At 41.0% G+C, this 21,811-nt stretch overlaps 1 protein-coding gene across 2 annotated transcripts in view; it reads left to right on the forward strand.

Annotated features, from left to right (window-relative positions):
- Positions 1-21,811, forward strand: part of RPS6KA2 (ribosomal protein S6 kinase A2) — a 294,655-nt gene that overhangs the window by 200,538 nt on the left and 72,306 nt on the right. For both annotated transcript variants that reach the window (XM_032183722.1, XM_032183723.1), the window contains 2 exons: positions 19,597-19,677; positions 20,480-20,559. In XM_032183722.1, coding sequence (XP_032039613.1) covers positions 19,597-19,677; positions 20,480-20,559 — 161 coding nt within the window. The remainder of the gene's footprint in view (positions 1-19,596; positions 19,678-20,479; positions 20,560-21,811) is intronic.

The following is a 21,811-nucleotide window of genomic DNA, read 5'->3' on the forward strand; positions in this document are numbered from 1 at the left end:
AACTGTTTGACAATGAGAACTGAGAGATTCTACCTGTTTCCGCTTATGGGGTTTAGAAATGATAATCTGTTTTGTCAAAAGCTCTGGAGTGCTTTGCAGTTTATGATCCCCCTCAGACTAAACCAATAGGCTTATGGGTTTATAGTTGTGCTGACTGTGTATGATGTTTATAGATGCAGTAAGCTCTGCGAGCAGTTCTGCTGACTCACAGAGAGCTTTCCCTGTGTTTTCAGGGGACATTAGGTCATTGATAATAATTATATACTAAATTTAACAACTAACTGAGATGTCACCAGCTGGACTGTGATTTCCATCCAAACCATTGATAAAACTGTAATAGTGGTTTTCCTGCTTGGGCATCAGCCTAAGAGGCTTCTTCACTTTTCCCCTTCATGCTACTGCTTGTTGTGTTTAGATCTAAGCCATTGAACACTAGTGGTTTCCCTCTGGTTTGAAAGGAACAAAAATGCAACAGAATAAATATCTAAGGACAAGTTAACTTCATGAGGCAGGACTTACAAAGAGCCTTCATCTCAGATAGGCATAGATCTACAGTGCTCAGGCTCTCAAGGTGTCATCCTATTCTATTTGTCCCCTGTGTTTGGTGAGAGGCCCTGTTATTTGCCCTGTTCCAACTTTTAAATTTTGGTTTATTATTCTAAAGTGCTCTTCAATCTTTTTAGTATCTTCCTTGACCTCTTATTAGACTCTTCTAAATATTTCACTGGGGAAGTTCTGACCACATATCCAATTTCCTTCAAATCCAGATCCCACAGCAAAGTCCCCTTGCCCTGCCATCTGAGGTAAGGTTAAGTGCTTGGTACCCTCAGAAACCGCCACAGTGTGCTGCTTCTTTACTCTGAAAAGTGTAACTTGTCAAATGTCAGGACTCCACGCTCAAAACAAAACAACAACAACAAAAAAAAAACATTTCTGGGCCTGGAAGTGCACTTAAAGATCCAGCTGAGACTTGTCAAAATATTCTGCATTTTGAATGTTTCCCCACAAGGAAGCTTCTGCCTTAATTGTCCTTGTCACTACACTGTCACCAATTACCAATTAGGAAACAACAAAACATTTTCTGATTTGGGGCCTTCGGATCTGGATTTTCTGCTTTTTAAAATAAATCTATTTGCAGTCTAATGCCTATTTGCATGGTTTCCTGCACAGACCTGGGCTTGCAGCCCACTGCACCCCAAGCCTACTTCAGTCAATTCAATCTCTCACCTGGGGGTGCTGTGCTGAGTTAGTGAAGAAAGTCCTTGAGCACCCCACTTCCAGAACAGAACCGCCTTGGCTATCATTGAACTTGAGCAGTGACAAGGAATACACAAGCCTGTGTGGATAATTAGGAAGCATTCTGGCTTCTGTATAAGGATGAAGTTTAGGAATACAGTAAATTTTCTAGTTGGGAGGGGAAAACTGGGGGAGGAAATAACAGCTTGTCTGTGCACAAACACAGTAAGAGTTGATCTTTCTGTATATTTCACAAGTGGCTCTAAAATGTAAGGATCAGTCTAGCTGACGTGCTCAGCCACACAGCAACACTCTTGGGCCACCATCTGGACCTCACCTATTTGCATGCAAGCACTGTGGGCCAAGAGTCAATGAGATCTCCAAGTTTGTGCCCCCCACAATTTAGGAGCAAGCTGGAGTTATTAACTGTCATCCAGGGAAGCTGAGTTTTCCTTCCTTCCATGGGAATTTTGAAAACGAAACCTGAAGGGTCTTCAACCTTCAGTGATGAGAGGTCACAATCAGGTTTTGATTTTACTGTGCGTTTTCAAGTCTTTTTGCATCTAATTTCTTCTTCCTCTAAGGATTCACCTTATCTAGGTCTTGCATTCATGAGGAGGGAAGGATACAGTACGTTTGAGAGAGCACACTTATATAGGCTGTGTTCATACATTATAAGGAAAAAGAACTGTGGCCAGGAACCTGGCTTACTGTGTCAGCATCTATTATAGAGCATCCCGGTCTGAATATATCAGACATTGCTGGAAGTTTATTTTCCTTGGGTTTGCTAAAAAGCAATGATATGCATTCGTTGAATTAGTAGCTTCTCCATTAAATACTCAATATTCTCTTGTGATTCTGTACAGTGTTTTGATGAGAAAGGAATACTTTTCTCCTATAAAAATAAACCGAGCATGCATCACTTAAAGATTTTATTGTCTGTTTCTATACAAGCCATGTGGGATTTCTCATTGTATAAAGTCCTGATTAAATTATAGCCTCTTCACAGTGCTAAGTGCATGATGCAGATCCTGTTATCAGGCAAAAATTACCACCATTTAGATGTTCAGAAAATTAACTCTGGATGTTTAAAATGTTTTCTGCTGTCCAGCAAGAGAGCATTTGGGCTGTTTTTTTTTTTTTTTTTTTTTGTTTTGTTTTGTTTGTTTGTTTGTTTTTAATGGAAACACACTGTTACTTATAGAGCTTTTTTTTAAGTGCCAAAGGAAATTCAAGGTTTTGTTCATGAAAAATTTGACTGTTGAGTTCTGTAACAGTTTCCATGTTAAAAGTGCTGCTCAGATTTCTAGATAGAAAGTTCTTCCCATTGTCCTAAGGAGGACAGAATTAGTAAGTTTTTGCCTAAATACTGGTAAAAATTATAATCATTCTCCCTGTGTTTTCTCCTGGCATTCACATGGGAGCACACACTTCTGCACTTGTCATACACAGTATAGGTAAATGTAGCAATACTGCCTATTCCTCTCCTGTCCCCAGATTTGTTCCAGTACAACTGTGCTAATACAATAACATGAAAATATAGTTCACTGTATATTCGTATGCTCGTTTGGAATGCAGCTTCAGCAGCCTAATATCTTGCTGCCCAAAATAGCCCAGTTAAGTTCTGACAGCAACACAGGACTCACAAGAAAGCCCCATCTTTCTCCATGAGAAGCTCAGTGGTAGAGCAGAAACAGTGATGAGAGCCCTAGCATCTGGCAGCATTGGTGCTGTTGCTCATACCACACTTTTGAAGCAATTCTCCCAGTCATCCCCATCTGCTGTGCCTTGGTTTGCCACAAGCTGGATTCCCACCTAATGAAATTAAACCAGGAGCACACCCAGTACCCACCAGGCTCTTGTGGGCATTCTGGCCATGGGACCAAGGTGTGATGTCAACCCCAAAAAGATGTGTAGTGCAGAGGACCTCAGGTCCAAATACCCACAGTTACTTTCAGTAGATTTCTGCAGCTATACCACACTGCATAGTAATGTAGACGTAGGTTTAAACCAGTTTCAAAATATGCTAAGAAGACATTGAGTGCAGCTGTGTTTGTGCTTTTCAGTAGGTGTAGCACAGACCTGTCTTAAATTATTCTTAGTGTTGCACATGCAGATATTGATATGATGATTCCCTGGAGTGCACAAAGAAGATTCAAATCTGAAGTCAGAAAGAGAGAGCACAGAAAAGTCCACTTACTACTTCGGCAGAAAGGATATATTCTTCGCTTGTGATCAAATTATACAAGTTTGTTTTAAACATTTGTTAAGTCATACTCTCTTGTCAATGAAATACAGAAAAAATTGCTTTTTCAAAGTTTCCAAAAAAGCAACAGGTTACATTGAATGTATCCTCTGGCTACTCCAGCCAGGAAAGTAACGGTGGCCCTTTTCTCAGGAATGAGTAGTCCATCATACTTATTTCACTTTTGATAGTAAAAAGCAGTTTTCAAAATAGCCTTGTAATTTTCAGTCAGTTTGCCATGTAACTCTTTAAAGTTTCAGTTGGTCCTGCTGTGCTTGACACAGTGAATGAGTAGCATTGAAGACACTTCAAACTTCAGCTCCCATAGGTGTCATCACTAAATAGCTTTCAGACCCAAACTCATTCATCCAAGTCCCCACAGTACACTTGATCACAGGGATTTCATTACTACTTGCTTTCCCTTGGATCATTCTTTTTGTCATATCTGTTGCAGTGTATATCTAATGGCAGTTATTTGCAGTTGCAGTTAATCCCAAATCAGTTGTCACAGTACAGAAAAGACCACATTTGATATTTTCTATTATCAAGTAGCAGATTGCTGTTAGTTGCTTTTATTGTGGTTTCAGGAGCTGGGAGACTGCACGGACAGTTGTCCTGAAGCCATGAGTGAAGTGTTTATCCTGTGTGACAAATGTGATGTAATTCCACTTCATCTGCAGAAAACATGCTTCTAGTAGGAAAGTACTGAGTGGTGCAGGGGACTTTCTCAGCCTCACCCCTCTCAGGCTCTGCTCTGGCTACATACCTGAGAGCAATCCCTGGCTGATACCCAGCACAGCTGCAGGACCTCAGTGGCTTTGCAGTGAGACTCTAGCTCCTGTCCCTGCCCTGGTCTATGCCAGGTAAAGGCATGGTATGCCGTGGGACTCTTTGGGAGTATCCTCTGCTTTCCAAGCTTCTGAAGCATAGGCTGTCAGGCACCTCAAGAAGTCATTAGGCCATCTTTCTGACCTAGGCTGGCTCAGCTGAGAGGGTCTGATTTTTGACTGGTCCTGTGTGGAGCCAGGAGTTGGGCTCAGTGATTCTTCTGGGTCCCTTCCAACTTATAACATTCTGTGATTTATGATTCTATAGCTATGCTTTTGTCATTCCTGACAGATGTTTACCTAACTTCTTAGACTGTCTCTATCCCTACTATTATAAAAAGCTTCCCAGTATCTGTCCCATATCTGCCTTGCCATAACTGAAGCCATTAGTTCACATCCTCGGTGCTGAGAAGTTTCCTCTCCGTAGTTTTCTTTCAGATCTCAAAGGCTGTTATGTGTTCAGCCTTCATCTCCTGTAGACTAATACTCTTTTGCCTTCCTTTCCTTCCTCAGGGTTCATTTTTTTCTAGATGCCTGGGTTAGAAGATTTAGTTATACCCTGACTTACCCTTGCTAGCAGCAGGTAAGTCAGCAGTGACTGTTAAACAAAATGTGATCTGTTCTGCCTGGCTGGTTCAGGTCTCAGATCCTCTGTGGATCTATGCTAGCACAGAAGTAGCAGCCCCTCCCAACAGATATTGTCAAAAAATATTTATTTATTTATTTATTAAATGAAATGGATAAAAATGTCCTGCAGCAATGACAGCCGAGTGGTTGTATTGTTTAGTTGTTGAATATTTGCTCATTTGGGGAGTCCCATTCAGAGCAAGTTCTCAGGAAAAGCCAGACCTTGAACAGAAGGATTTGTAGCATGGCTGCTCTTTGCATTGCTGTTTGAGACAATAGCATTTCTGGACAGTTTTCAGTTTTGTATGGTTGTCGACAGCTGTCAACCTCCATTCTCCTTCTCTTATACGTTTAGTTTCAGAAATAGGCATAGCATCATTGAGCAGGACATACCCAGGCTGGTCTGGGTTTAGCAGTATTAACATAACACTGGTCACTGTTTTCTCCTGCCTGCTGCCCTTTTCCTTTTGCCTTTCTGGCTGGCCAGACAGGAATCTTCAAGTCTGCTTTATCGAATGTTTTTTTGTCTTGGTCTTGGGACTTTTTTTTTCCTTGTTTATCTTGAACTGCCTTTAAGGAGGCTTCTAGGCTTTCTGTTTATAATTCTTTTACTGTTAAGAAACCCAGTGCTGAAAAACAGAAGGCACTGTTTGTGAGCCATCAAGTCATCTGAGCAGCACATGAAGAAACCACTGGGAACCACTTTTAATGCTGCTCTATCTCCAAGAGCTTGCTGTTGGTACCTCTACGCTGTATGAGTTAGGGGAAGTTGTAGAGAATTTGCTCTTTTGGCACGTACAGGCTCAGATGCTTTCAGTCTTCATTTCCTTTGAATTTGAGTCATGTAGTCTGTTTTTTCATGGCAGGCCATTTTTAGCATAGGAGCTGGTACCTCAGTTCAGGAGTTTCAAGACTCTCTTTTGCTCAGGTCTCTGCCACCAGCCTGCTACATGAACATCAACCAGCTACTGTTACTGCTGCTCCTCTTCTCAATCTCCGTATCTGTAATGTTAACCTAATTGTGCCAGCCTCCTCTTCACAGTGCTCAAAGTCTTTATGAAAAGCAATAATCAGATACTAGTGATGATGTTATTAACACTTCTCCTCACTTAAGTGCAATCTACTGCATTATGGAAGTTAATGGCTAAAGAACCCAAAACAAGAAATTGTTAGGTTATGTCTCCTGTATAATGCATTGACTATTTGAAATAATTAGGGCTATGAACCACCTGTACTTCTACATTAAATTGTAGCTGTAGAGGAAAGCTGAATTGGAAATACAATAGCTACATATCCCTGGGATTTTTAACATCACTGATGGACTCTGAAAATCTTTGTCTGAGGTACAAATCCATTATCTATATGAAAAGCATTTGTTGTTTGCTCTGTTCACTGAATAAGTCGTACCAGTTGGAGCATCCAACATAATTGCCATTTAACCAATTTCAGCTGCCTGCAACTGCAGTACATTTATAGCTGGTTGGAAACCAAATTCATAACCATCCCCTGGGAGCTGCATCCCACTGCTTTTACTGGCTCCCATAATACAACAGAAAATGTTGCTTCCATTCAAGCACGACGACAAATTAACAGAGAGGTCAGCACTACCCTTTGAAGGCATTTCAAATCAGAATGACCCCAGGAGGTGGGACATAGGTTGTACTGGTGACAGTTCACCCCACAGCATTGCAGTTTGACTGCTTGTAAATCTTCACCAGCAGCTGGCCAGGCGTGCTGTTCGCACCTACTGCTGGAGGTGTGCTAGCACTCAGCTGATTCCCTATAAAAGTGAGATGGCACCATGCAGGAAACTTCCATCTGGGTTTCGTTTCAACGGAAGCAAAATTATTGTTTGTGGCTTTATACTTTTCATGTGGGCTACACATGTCAGTTATGGTTTCCTCATGGCTGTGGCATTTGCTCCAAGTTGGAGGTTTTGATGATGTTCAAAGAGAGATCAGCAATCACTGAGTGTCAACGACAGCCTCTCCTCTCTATTTTGTCTACAGCATTTTCTATCTGCATGCAACAGTAATTGACATACTCAAAAGGTTTCCATGGCACAGTAATTTAACAGATATTTTCTCAGCAGTGGTAGATTATTTTTGTAAATTTAGGCAATGTCTGAATTGCTCAGATAATTACACTGTGTCCTGGTCATCTTTCAGACTTCGTTTGTGCTGTGACATAATTCCCAATTAGCGGGCAATTGTCAGCATCAACACTGTTAATTCAGAGCTGCCTTCGTGCTCATAGGGAGTTTTAGGTTTATGGGATTGTACTGCTGCATAGTTTTTGTCAATTCTACTTTGGTCTCATTGTGGAATAAAAGCAAACAAACAAAACAAGAAGCCTATACAATGTAAAATATTAATATAATTAGGGAGGATGTAAATAAATGGTAATAATTTGGCTCTTGCATCTTATCAAAAGAAAGAAATATTGTCAAGTGGAAGTTTAAAAAGACTATTTTATATTTTCGTTTTTACATGGTGTTTGCCATATTGGTTCTTTATACGTACTGTTGAGATTACACCTGATGCTCCTCTTCCCTGGGCTGAACAGTCACAGCTTGCTCAACCTCTCCTCATAGGAGGGATGCTCCAGACCCTTCATCATTGTCTTGGTCCTACATTGGAATCTTTCCAGATGTCATTACAAGGAGAAGACTGAGGTTTGTGATAGGAACAAGACAGGGTCTAGCCTCCTCTACAATGTCAGGAAGCAGGCAGTAGCTGGCTGCCAGCTTCTCCAGAGCATCACCCTCCTCCAGCTGCTTTCTGCTTGGGATCCCAAGAGGGGGCTGCAAAGGAAGAGGGCAGCTCGGCTCAAGTGCTGGCAGAGCAGGTGGTCAGGGGTTTCACTTGGAGAAAAGGGAGCAAAATTCAGCCCTATTGCTGTGGGGAATGGAAAAGGCTTGAAGGAGACTCTGCCTTGCAGCTGCTCCTTGTAGTAGGGTAACAGCAATAGTGATGCATGGATCTTGGTAAGGCTATTTTTGATCTAGGAATTAAAGCTCAGCTGAAAGCTCACCTGCTCACTGCAATTCTGCATGGGGTTTTCAAGTTGATTCCTGATTTTTCTTTTACTTTGCTGGAATATTCTAACAAACCTTACAGGCATTAATCCTGGTGCAAATGACTGCTCTGTTTAAGTCAGTCACCCAAACACTTGTGTATGTTAGTTAGGTCTAGAATGTTTTTCTGAAATGGACCTTTATTCAGTTGGAGTCAGTGAAGTAGCACAAAGTGAAATATTCAGTCTCTTTCTGCTGCTGCCAGGGCAGGCCAGCTTCTTACTAAATCATTATTTATTTTTTTTGTGTGTGCCTGGTTCTGTTTTTAAAAATGGGTGAAGAGTTAAGGCTGCAATCACAGCTCTTTTCTCTGCTCCTAGGGGTTTGTCCTGTTAGGGTTTGCCTGACAAAGTCTACGTTTATAGGCTCCTCCTGTTTATATTCCTTTCTTCCCTTTTATTTTGATAAATAATTCTTCTCTCTCCATCATGTTTATGTCCTTTAAATATTTATCTGCTCTCCTCCTGTCTCCCTTTAGTCATTGCTTATTAAGGTTTATGTTTAGTTCTTGGCAGTTACCCAGTGACATAGGAAAAAGAAAGATTTCCTCTTCTGCTGGGTATTCTTTTAGAGTTCAAGCAGCCACAGATATTTTCAGAACTACAGGGACAGAGATGCAGATGGTGAGATCCTATTAATGTCAACGGCAGTTTTACTACTGACTGTTTTAGGGCCATGATTTCACCCACAGACTCTCTGAACTTAGTCACATCTTCCACTGGGCTCCCTATACGGGAGTAGAGTCTGGGCTGCAAAATCATTTGCAGTTGTTTGAGCACCGTGTTTCTCTCCCTGCAGGAGAAAAAAACTAGACCAGCCTTTTTTTTTTTTTTTTTTTTTTTTTTTTCTTTCCTTAGTATTTGTAGGGCCAAGTCTTGCTGGTTGCGATGCTTCAGTTGGTGACTCGTTAACGACATGAGACCAGGCTTTTCCTTATGCTCTAATTTAGGACATAACCTCGCCTTGACTTCACACCCTACTTGCTGCTTGGGCTGGAGGTTTATTCAGGGCTTCTTCAGTGACAGACAGCCGTCTCACAGATGCTCATTTCCTTCTGCAAGGCAAACATATCAACTGAGCTATATAAAGCATGTCTGCGTAGCACATTGAGGCCTGGGCAAAGTGAAGGTTCAGTTTGCCTGAATGTTGACATTAAACACGGCAATTTTCCTGAAAAGTCTGTGTCCTAAATTGCCATTTCCACCATGTGCAGGTAACTGAGTGGGATGGACTGTGGTGGGCCTTGTCCTGTGGGGTTTGCAAACAGAAGCTGTGTCAGGGCATCAGATCTCTTAAATAAAGTGAGGCTCCTTGTGTTTAGATGATTAGCCGCTATCCCAGCTTCTTCAGTGACGTCTTAAACATACTAGTTGCTCATTTCACAAATCAAAACATTCAGAATTTAGAAACTAAAATGTTCATCCACAACATTTCCTTAGAGCAAGTAATATTGCCTCTGTGTTTACTGAGTCCAAACAGCTTACTGGAGCAAGTGTTTGGAGTGAAAAAGCAGCTTGGTGTGGCTGTGAGCAGGGCTGCTGCTTAGCTGGGGTGAACATTAACATTGCCTCGTGCTCCATGACAAATCCATGCAACCACCCCTCCCAAAGAAATGTGTGTCATCAGCTAGACACAGCCTTTCCTTAGCCCTAGCACAACTAAGCTAGCAAACAGCTCTCAAATTAAGGTAGTCGCAAAAATATTAGTTATTTTTTGTGTCACTACACTACACTTGGAAGACACAGGAATGGATGGTTTTGCTTTAAAATGCCTTGTGGGTTTGGTGAACTTATTTTCTCACTAGCACTTATAACTTCTCTGACTCTTCTGAACTCTTCTATAACTCCTATAGCTCTTCCAAATTTGCATTACAATCGGCAGATAAAAGGTTCAGCATACCTTTTCTAGTAGAGTGTCTATTCACAGGGAGAGCAGAACTGTTAGGGGAAGTTGAATTTGAGCTATCATTGACAGTGAGCATTTCAGTGCAGGCAGAATGCTCTGGTTTAGTTGTATTTATTTTTTTAAATGATTTTATACTTGTATGTTGTAACCAGTATTTAAGAAATAATAGATCCAATTTGAAATTAAAACCCTTTAAAAAAACATTACTTTGGTGTACCAAAAACAGTTTTTTGTAACTTAATTTTGGCAAAATTTGCTGAATTTAGGCTTTTTGTTTCCATTCAGAAGAAAAGCCACAGCAAAAACATCTTTGAAAATGTCCGAAATTACAAGTTTTAAGCAGCTCTATAGCAGACATTTACCAGGATTAGTTCAGCCTATGAGCAAAACCGCCCTGGTGGCAAATTACAGCATCCCAGTACATGCATTCTCCACAGAGGGATAATACTACATTTCTTCTCCTTCCAGGAATTCTCACTTAATATTGTATAAAAGATTGTTGGTCTTTTCCATAAAAATCCCAACTGGACCAAGCAGAAGATTCCATACTGAGTCATTGAGGAAATATTAGGGTCTCCTCTAACAAAATAGAATGGACTTGAGTGGGCTTTAAATCACAGTTTCCAGCTCTGCCAGGCCTTGCAAGTGAATTAGTGGTTGCCCAAAGGTCTTGAAGGAGAATGATCTTCCCTTCCAATACTACTAGCTTTTTAGGTGCAGAGAGTCTAAATAAAGGGATTTTTTTTATTTTATTTTTTTCCCCTTGTAAGGGCTGGCACAAGAGGGAATGCCTCTGCATTTTTACCTCGGAGTCAGTGGTTGCTCCCAGTAGTTTTCAACCAGAAAAGCTGTATTTTTGCCTTTGAAGATACTCTGCAGAAAATATTTGTGGTGAATGGCAAAACACAGACAGTTTCACACTTCCAGAGTAAAGTAACCTGCACAGTTTATTCAGCCCTGCCTGTAAAACCCACAAAACAGGTGTGTTTTAAGAGCAAAGAACACCAATAATTGATTAAACCATGCTGGACTTGAAGCTTAAAAGGGAAGTAGTGAAACTGGTTATCCAGAGAGAGCCAGCAGCTCCTGGACGCCTGAATCATCTCTGTCTCAAGCAGGACAAGAGAAAAACCATTCTTTGTTGCTCCTGTTGACTTAGCAACATCGCAATAGCAAAAACAAGGCGAACACTCATTTAATACTGGAATGTCCAAGGATAGGAAACATGAAGCTTGGTGCTGCCTCTCCTTTGCAGCTGTGTGCTAGTTGGCCAGCACCAGCAATGCAGAGTGGCAGCAGCTGAGAGGAGCTAGAGCCTGGTGGGAGAAACAGTGATGCCAGGGAAGTGTCATGGAGAGCACTTATCCCTCCTTGGACTCCATTTAAGAGGAGGGTTGAGGGCTATATGCACTTGTAGTGTGTCTTTTCTCAGTTGGATTCTTGTAAGTTGGTACCGAGTCTTAAATTTGTGTGTGGGGGGGGGGGAAAGGGCAACTCTCTCCTAACAGTTTGAATCAACTTTTCTTTATTGCAAAACATTAAGAAATAGCCACCAATTTCTCCCTTCAGGACAACAACATTTCCAGAGCTACAAATGAATGGCATTTACGGGCATTTATGAACTTTAAGGCCAGCCCTTTTATTGGTTTCTCATTTGGAAATTATACCTTGTCCTAGAACATAGGTAATTATTGCCTGTCAGTGAAATAGTTGTTATTGCTTGCAATAATAATAATAATAATTATATACCTATTCAACTAAAGCAAATATAATGCAAAATAGGGATAGGCCACAGCAGAATCCAAGAAACAGAAATATCTCATGGTTCACTTGACACAATAACCTGTCCACTAAGGTAAATAAGTTTAAATAAAACATTTGCCTTATATCAGAAAAAGATAACCAAGGTGTTGCTATGTAGAGCGCTTGAAAACTTTCAGTTTCACACAAGTCACAGACAGATGTATTTCCAGCTGTGCATTTTGGCTTTTTTTTTAGAGGATGTTTCATACTGGCAGCTGGCAGCTTTCTCTGCTCTTCATCAAGCCTTTTATTCAGTGTTTTTTTCACAATGTTAGTTAGATCTGATTTGTGTGATTGAGAGGGGTGTAACTTCATGGGTGTTGTACATCACCGTAGGATTTGGCTTATTGGATATTGCTGCACATCTGCTGTTAAGAGACCTTGGCTGAGGAAGGAAGGGGTTCACATCTGTGTGTATCTAGTCAGTCCAGCTCTATTTCAAAATGCATGAAAATTCAAATTTCACCTCTGTGTAAGGACATGAGGTTTATACGATCATTCTGTTGGTCTGTCTGTCAGTACTTTACTAATGACAGGGTTGAGCCCACTGGCTAATTTCAACCAAAACCCAAAGACACACTTAAGCTCCTGCAATGTCTGTGGGAAGTTTTGGTCAAGGAGCCAGACCCCAGTTTGTGTCCCAGCGGAGAGGAGGTGGGAGGTACCAGAGGTCCCCCTGGCAGGAGCGAGCCCCCAAGCAGCACTCATGCCAGATGCAGCCCATGCAAGATCCGGGGCTTGGGAGGATGCAGGAGAGAGCTCAGGTAACTGCAGGGAGGGAAGCACTGTGTCTGTGTAAGTCATGAAACTCTTGGGAGTGAGGCTTCCTTGGGTCTCCTGCTCACACAACTTGTTTTTCCTTTTCACTGTCACTAAAATATTTTGTGCGGCTTTTTCAAGGATGCACGTTAGGGCTTGTTGTTTTGGGCTTTCAGGGATAGTTAGGGATTTACCATTTATTGACTTGTGTTTCAATAAGTCAGTATGTCCTAGAAACCTATGTTTGCTCTTGACACTTCCCATTTGATCTGTTTTGAAGGATGGACTTCTTCAATTTGTCTTTTAATTCTTTTTGGAAGATTGAGCAGTGGGGTAGTGTGACATTTAGACAACTTTTCCAAATATTTTGAGAGGTGATATCATGAACAGGTGATAAATAATATATTTTGAAGCTGAATATTCGAAGATTTGGGTTAATTTAGATACATCTGTCATTCTAAATCAACACTAAAGAATTCAAGCTACTCTAATTAAAAAAAAAAAAAGCAGTCTGTTTTTGTTTGTTTGTTTGTTTTAAAGTGAAATGTGTTGTTTTATATATATATACAAAAAAAAAAAAAAAGTAAAAAAAATGGGGAGAATAAAATTATCTCCTCCAGATCCTGGTCTCCTAAAAACAGTCTGTGTCCCTGTTGACTTTTCAGACTGCCCTTATACAGAGGTGCATTTTTTGCCCTGTAATTCTGCTTTATTCCATTGCCACAGCAGCTGTAGGACTGAGTAGTAAAGCTCTGGTTGCAATGGCTCTTCCCCCATCTCTAAAAGGTTCAATCTGGGGGAGAACAGGGGATCTTTCTTGCAGTAGGGTAGCTTTAATAACATTATACACGTTTCAGAAGAAATTCATGTAAAATCTCTACATGTCCCTACTGGTGTACTTCTGCATTCAGGTGGCAACAGAACACTTTTTTATTTTGTGTTATAATAATGCTCTGCTGATAATATAAAACATGAAAGGCTGCTGTTTAGAAGACTCTAGTATAATGCTGTGTGGAACATAAGTGCGATAAAGCAAATAGTATTTCCAAGTAGAAACACTGAAGCCAGATTATGATTTCTTTTGGAAAGCCTGCATTTCTCCATATCTTGTGTAATTAGTCACCAGACAAGTACTTTGTCTTCCAGACGTATGCAGTGTGGATCTGAAATTAGAATCTAACTCTCTGCTTTTGCCTACATGGGTGAGCCAGGGGGGAGGACTGAAGGATTGAAAAGGATGTAAAGGACGTACCACATAGTTTTACATACATATTTGATTTTCTATGTCATTGGTGCATTCCAGTGCTGCGTAAAGAATTTGAAATGGAGTTGTGTGTCCCCAAGTCTGAGTTATATTTTGCCTTTTTTCCTCCTGAGACACGTTGATGAGTTTTAGGGAAGTAAAAAGGTAATGGATGAAATTTAGATCCATTTTTTTATTCACTGATTTCTCCTGCTACTGATATTTTTAAATGCTGATATGATTAACATAGTTTCTAACTGCCCCCGTTCTTGCTTTGTTAATTAATTAGGGCTCTATTCCCACCTAAGCAGGGATTTTTCTTATCAAAAGGTCATTTTAAAAGTCGGGGATGGGCAAGTCATTTATGATAAATTATGTTTGTTTTTTTTTTGTTTTTTTTTTTTTTTTACAAACATCTGAACAGATTGTGAAATCTTTCACATTATTCAGGCATTTTCTGTGTAAGTGTGTTTCTCTAAGTGGCATTTGCTGGTGCTGCACACAGAGGGGGATTTCTCAGGGGATTAAACAGCGCTTGGGCTGAAATTGTCAGAAAGGACAAAAGGCCATGTGGATGAGCCACCGAGGCATCTAACCCATCATTTTACAACCCATTCCTGGTTGTAAAAGAGAGAAGGGAGGGACCTAGCTCCTGCCCCTCAAGGCAACCAGCAGGTATTCACACAGGGATGAGAGTTATCATGGGAACTGTGCACTAACCACCCACTTAAAAATAAAAACAAAAATAAAAAATAACTAAAGATTTACCACTCTAGTGCTGTTATAGCACGATAGAACCAACTTCAGCTTTAGATACAAAAAGCTTTAGAGTTCATAAAATCTATGGCACTAAGGGACGTGGTTTAGTGATGAGACTTGGTAGGTCAGACTGATGGTTGGAACTTGATGATCTTGAAGGTCTTTCCCAACCTAAATGATTCCGTGGTCTGAATCCTCTTTTTAAAATATGATTTAAGCGAGAAGCTATTAATTATTTGTAGAAGTGTTCCTCAGTTCAAGTTTTGAATTTTGCAGTGGCCTCAGTTTTGTGAAACTTGCCCTGGGAATTTACTGGAGCATCCTAGCTCTCTGCATGCATTTTGCCGGTCTGTGTTAGCAAGTCAGAGGTGCTCACAGAGTTTGAGTACATGAAAGACTGTGGCCACAAGTGGAGCAGGGTTGAGAAGAGGCACTCTGGAAGCAAGCATCTTCCTTGTTTGGAGTTTAGCATTGTTTGCATTGGTTGTTATGAGCAGGAAGCATATTTTACATACTGGTGTATGTATGCACTTGCATACCTACACAAACACCCTCTAGAACAAGTGTTTGTCAAAGAAACAACAGTACAACTAACTTATAGATCATAAACAAAAGCTTTTCCTTTTTATTTTTTTTTTTTCACTTGAAAATTAAAGCTGAAGTGTAATCTTCATAAATTAATACTGACTTAAATTCAGCACTTCTTGACTTAAACAAGGCTGTAAGTAAAACCCTCATACCTTGTAAGACTGCATTTATATGCAGAGAAAACAGAAACTTACTGGAAGATAAACTGAAAATTATTTCTCTTGAAATAGAAATAGGTTAGACTGAAGACAGAGAAAACAAACACAAATTTAGGTGATAGCTTCAGGAACAAATTCTTTTGATGGAACTAAGAATTATTCTGGGCAGTAGTGAGAAGGGTAATATTGAATTAAAATGTTTGGAGGTTATTCTTTAGCCAAAGAGCTCCCAGAAGCAATGTTCTGTCTCCACTGAAATTGGCAGCTAAATGGTGTTTAACTTCATGGAGCTCTGACTTCAGTGCAGCTACCCAGTCACTAGAAATATAATGTTACTTTCCCATTATGGTGGATTAGCTATAAATTTTAATCAGTATTACAGTGAATAAATTAGTGTCTCTTTTATAAGCTCCCCTTTTACAGCTCCTGTAGGCCACAGTTTCTCTAATTACAAACTCTCATAGGGTTGGCTTGACATCCTACTGAACTGCTTCAAATGTCATTGTGTGTGCATCAAGGGAGGTCCCTAGATTATCACGGCTTGAAAGTGTACATAGCTAGAGAGACACTAACTCTTAAAGTGAGAAATTTTGAGAAGTTCATTGGCTGAAAATTTATCTTTTTATATTTAAACTCAACCCAAGTTACTATCATGAGAGCTTCAGAGAAGGAAGCAGGATTATGGTTTTATTTTCTTTTTCAGAAACTAGACTGCTAGTCCAGTATTGAGAAGAAATATTTTCTTTCTCCTTGGAAGATGCTCTGAATATATTTTTCCCTTTTTCCCTTTCTTTTCCCATGGTTATTGAAACTAAAACAGCCCAAGAAATATAATTCATACTTTAAATGAAACCCTCTCCTTAAGCATTTGGTGTTAAATAAAATAAGTGTTAACATCCTCTTTGATTTTCAGAGCTAGGTAGATAGAAGCGAATAAGCTGTGTTATCTGCATACATCTTCATCTGTCTCCATTTCTCTTTCATAGCACATTAATACCTAGAAATAGGAATTGCTTTTATTTCAGGGTAGTAGGTGCTTCCTCCTCTGTTACAGGTTCTGCCAGTTTTGTCTCTTCTGAAACACCAGGGATTATTTCAGGAACAGCTAGTTTGCCCAAGATTATGCAAATGATCAACATGGCTTTGTGCTCGTTGCTTCAGGTTATATGCTCTGCTTCTGTCTGATGTATGATTTAAGGATAAACTGCAAAACCCACCTTTCAAATCAAATTGAATACTGGGTAGAAGGGGCAAGAGTTTAGCAGTTTTGTACCATTTCCAATGGCATTTTACTCATATAGTTAACTAAGTGGCATAGGCAGGATCTGCCTAAACCACCTGCACTCCCCACACTGTGTGTTGCTCTGAGCCCCTGCAAGTGGCTGAAAGGAGGAAGAGGGACCTGAGCCTCAGACTTTTCTGAGGCTGTTGAGCTCCAGCGCTGCCTTTACAGGTCTGTGATATGACTGTCAGAGAAAACAGGCTCACCTGGAAAGGAATCCATACAAATATGTCCCTTCCAGAGATTCAGTCATTTTGGAAATGGGAATCTGAGAAATTCATGGTGAGTTTGCTGGTCCCCCAATGAGACTAGGCAAAATAGATATATTTACTTGATCACCTCTGTAGAAATACATACCGCTAATGTTCACGCCTTGCACTGGAGCAGCTATTCAGACCCTGTCCCTCTTTATATATACAGCTGGAGTCCCTGCCTACCCAGGATCAAGAAGGTTGAATAAGCAGTCAGAACTAATTCAGATCATATATGAGCAATTTGGCCTAATTACCTGACTACCAGGATGTAAGAACTAGAAAGGAGGCTCCCCCAGAGGAGCAGGCTGGGACGACTGGATGCTAGAAAAGTCTCCGAAATTCAGGAGAGGTATTTTCCTGCCCATTATATGTAGAAGGTGACAGAGAAGTCAGACTGAGATGGAGCATCATGTTGTGGAAATGTTACATCAAACTGCCTACTCTTCCTAAGACCTTTCCTGATGAATATGAGACCCAATCCCAAAAATGTAGGTCTGAGGAAGAGCAGGGGAATTCCTTGGTGTATAAGGAATAAGAGAAAAGAATTTTTCCCAGGTGGATGCCCTCATAGAGGCAACTTGTGAGTATAAAATCAGTCGTGGACCAGACATATGCAAATAGTAGGGTAAGAAAAAGATATAGAGAGAAAGATGGTGGATTTGACCTGCTAGAGAGTATAATTAATAGCTTCTATAGTGGCAGGATTGGAAAAGATCTCGGCCTACATACCTTCTGCTCTCAGAGCATTTAAATCAGGCAGTGTTTGATGCTGGAAGATGTGTAGGGCAGGTCACCAACTCATGTGCCAAGCTGTAATCCCGATTACAAGTTCCAATTATCTCTTCTGGCAGCCACTGCAAAGGCAGTGATTAGAACAGCTTTGGAGGAGTCAAGGTTCAGGAAAGGCTATCAGGCCATGACTCTGGGGAATGAGGTGTCTCCTGTGGTGACATAGCCTTTGTTGTGCTTTGCTGTGCCTTCACCTGATCAGAGGTTGAAATGGTGGCAGTGGGAGGGCATGCTGCCAGCTGATTGTTAGGCCTCTGTACTGCACAAGCACACGTCTGTCTTACAGACAGGCAAATGCTGGCTTCGCTGCTGACAGTGGACTGCTACTTGGACAGATAACTGCTGCTCTCTGCAGCCAGCACTCCCCCTGCTTTGAGATTACCAAAGTCTGTGTCCGTGCGCTGCTGCACTCAGGGCTGGGTAGCACAGGTAGATGGATGACAGCGTGAATTGCATCTGATGGCTGTTCTTTGCCCAGCGTGATTTATGCTGTTATCCAGCTGTGCATGGTAAGTCACCCTGCTGGTGTACAAAACATCCTGTGGATTTTGTGGGATGTGTCACTGTGCAGGGCCTCAGATTTCATCAGTGTGGTTACAGAGAAGCACTTTATTTAGCTATCTAACCAAGCTTAATAGAAAATATCCCACACAGTGTGTTCAGCAAAGCTCACCCGTCCACCAGGAGCTCCTGGAGCCCAGGAGCATTGAAGCATATCACAAAGGTTTGTATCTACAGCATGAGAAATACACCACTTTCACATATGCTGAGCATTTTGTGAGTGTGTGTTTTGTCACTTTTGTTCTTGAGATAAGGCTAAAATTTTGAGATTCCCTTTGTTTTGATTTTTATCTACGAGGTAACTTAGGTCGAGCGAACTAGTAAGTCTTACATAGCTATTGATCCAAGTAAAGCATCAAAATAGCAAGAAACCCAAGTGTTCCTCCACTCCTATTTAAGGCTTTCAGATCAGCTGGTTTGGTCCTATTTCTGTGCATCAGTTCTCAACGTGCAGCAGCAGAGTATGTGTTTTCATTACGGCATGTTCATTACTTGGTTGCTGAGAGTACTCGGCAGATCCACAACACATGCGGGCGATGACAGAATCTCGCTGAGATCTCAGGCTTTACCACCTAAAATAGTCTCATAGCATTCCTCATGGATGCTTTTGGCTGCAAAGCGTATTGGCATTGTGTAACACAGAGAAAGGAAAAGAAAATTGTCATACTGTCATTACAGAATTAGGAAAATAGTGATTGACTGAAAAATGAATGTATCAGATCAGGAGCTGATAATCTGGGAGCTTGAATCCCCTTCAACATCTGAACATTGTTAAATGTGTTTGCTATGAAACCTTCAGCATCATTTTTGATTAATTTGAACCCAGCTCACCTCTGTAGCTATTTTTTGTTACTCTCTGTTCATCTCAACCACAAAAAATATTTTTCTCACTGTTATCCCATAGGAATTTCTCTCTACACAGGAAAATATTTTTTTATTATTATTTTTAATCAGCTTTTTTCTTTATTACTGATTGTTTGGGGGTATTAATGGAAGCTTAAAATATTTCATATAAATCACTTGCAGAGAATGTTATTCAGAGATATCTAATAAAGGCTGCTAGCATCAGCACAATACAAAAAGTTAATTTGCACAAGGTTAACCCGGCAAGCTCTGGGAATGATACATTCCATTTAATCTTAAATGAGATAGAGTTATTAATTCCGTATAGTTTTAACTCACATTAACATTCTTTTTTTTTGCAAAGCATAATCACTTCCCCCTCACTGGTAACACTGTGATGCTTTTAGTGAGGGCTGCTCTCTGCAGAGGAAGGGATAGTGCCTCCCTGAAAATCTTACAGTGTCAAGATAGTCAGGAAAAGGGGACACTAGAGAATGGTGTGATTTGCTAAAGGTCACACCACAAACCCTCAGCAGACTGAAAAGCAGACCCCAAACCACCTGAAGCTCATTCCAGTACTGTACCCAGTGGACTATGCTGCCTCTTAATGTATTTCTGTTCTTATTGTTCTTTCTTTGTAGTTCGGGATCGGGTACGGTCAAAAATGGAGAGAGATATTTTGGCAGAAGTGAATCATCCTTTCATAGTCAAGCTTCATTATGGTAACTATAATAAAATGCAATTTATGTTTGTTCTTAAATTTTTTGGGGAGTTGTAACTAGCTGTGTTATAATTTCATATAAGTATCCCCTGCCTACATACGACTGTCTCTAAGAAAATCACAGAGACTAACTCTAAGAAGTTCTTCATTTATATCGAAGGAGAATTTTAGTATAAGCAGATCTTAGTCATTCGTCCATCAAAATACATTTGACATAAAGTCTAATGTGATATATTTTGCTGGTAGGGTAGCTGGTGAGTTACATCTGCCAGTCCCCCCCACCTGCTGTCAGCTATCATTTAAGAAAACAGAGGATCTATTTTTTAATAATCAGAATATTTGTAATTGTGTCTATGAATGCTGTGTCTTGCTGGAGTTGCCTTCCTAAGCCTCAGCAGCTCCCTGAGCCCCCACACAGCCCCGTTATTGCTGTACAGAGCCTTCTGAGGATGCTGTGGATAGTGTGGGCTCTGCCCTCGCACAGGTCTGGGAGCTGCTTTCTGTGCCCACCCCTCAGTGACTCCTGGTATCTTTTACAGTAGAAACCAATATTAATTTGTAGGTGCTTAGAATGGAAAGGAATATATTAGTAATATATCATTGTCTCTCAACTGATATCGTTTTCCCCATAGTCTAAGCTAGACTGCTTAATGCTGTAGAGAAGTTAATTCTTCTGTTCTCTAAGTGCTAAAATGACAGGAGAACTAATATAATGAATGATACACCATTAGTCAACAATATTTATTCTTCAGAGACTTTATCTTGATTCAAATTTCCAACATCTCCATCCTTTTCTAATGCAGCATTTCAGACAGAGGGGAAGTTGTATCTAATACTAGATTTCCTGCGGGGAGGGGACCTTTTCACAAGACTCTCCAAAGAGGTAAGCTGATAGATTTTAAATTTAGAAATGAAAGACTATCCTGGATTTCCACAACTCCAATGAAGCTGGTGGGAGTGCCTTGAGAATAGCCCTGATATATATGTATGTGTGTGTGTGTGTATACGTATAACAGAGTTCCATCTTTAAGTGGGTTCTTAATAATTATGTTTGAATTATACTATAGGAAACACAGCAGATAACCTGTAAGTATCACATCACAGAAAACTAGAAAGCCATTCCCATAGCAAAAAAGCTCCAAGTTCATTGCTCACAGGACGCATCCTGACTGTGATTAGAAGCAGCATGAAAATCCCATCCCCAATTTGTTCTGCCTGGGGCATGGGCATGGAAGTGTTGTAGAAGCACAACCACTGCTGGCAGAAAAAAGCCATCGGTCGTGGGCTGACCCCTGCAGCAGGTGTGCAGATGGAGCAGGGCATTGGTCACCAGCAGGAGCGTGCCATCTCCTGCAGCAGGTCAGGGCCACATGCTGCCCAGGGCTTGTGGTTTGGTTGTCACCTGCTGTCATACCTACCTGGGGACAGCTGCTGCTTTTATCACCACGCTGGGCTCAGTCTGTTCCCTGCCCTCTTCAGCTCCCTCCTATGGGGACATGCTGCTGATGAAGAGTAAGAAATTCAGGAAACCAAACCTGAGTCTCACTAATGCCCACAGGGAGAGGCAGCAGCAAGTTTTCCAGATTCACTGGAATCACTGCATTCACTGGAGCCAGGGGTTGTTTGGGGTCCTGAGGTCTTGTCTGTGCCCTCGGTTTGTTGTCACTGGTGTAGTGTCCTCAGCCCTTGGTCTCTCTCCAAACTGCGGGAGGGGTGCCAGCATGCAGCTGACCCAGAATCTTTAAAGATGAGATAAGGATGTCTCACATGACATCTCGAGGGGGACCTCTGTTTGATCTTCTCAGTTAGAGGAGTTATGGGTGGACTAAAAAAGCTGTGAGAACAGTACTTTCATCCAAAAGTTCCCGAGCTGTTTTTTCATCAGGACGAGGCAGTCCTGATGGTGGTGGCAGCAGCTCCTGGTTTGAGAGATGCTGCAGTGGAGTGGGCTGGCTGACTGTTGTGTCCACTGTGGTCTGGGAGATGAAGTGTTTGCTTTCCAGGCTTGTCTGCTAATGCAGGAAGACTTTCGCAATAGGTTAGTTGCAGTGCCGAGCAAAGGTATTTTACTACATTGTACCAATTATTTTTAAAATGTTAAAAAGGATTAAAGAAAATAAAAATATCTTCCTGCT

The sequence above is a fragment of the Aythya fuligula genome, chromosome 3 (genome assembly GCF_009819795.1).
Source record: "Aythya fuligula isolate bAytFul2 chromosome 3, bAytFul2.pri, whole genome shotgun sequence".
Lineage (NCBI taxonomy): Eukaryota > Metazoa > Chordata > Aves > Anseriformes > Anatidae > Aythya > Aythya fuligula.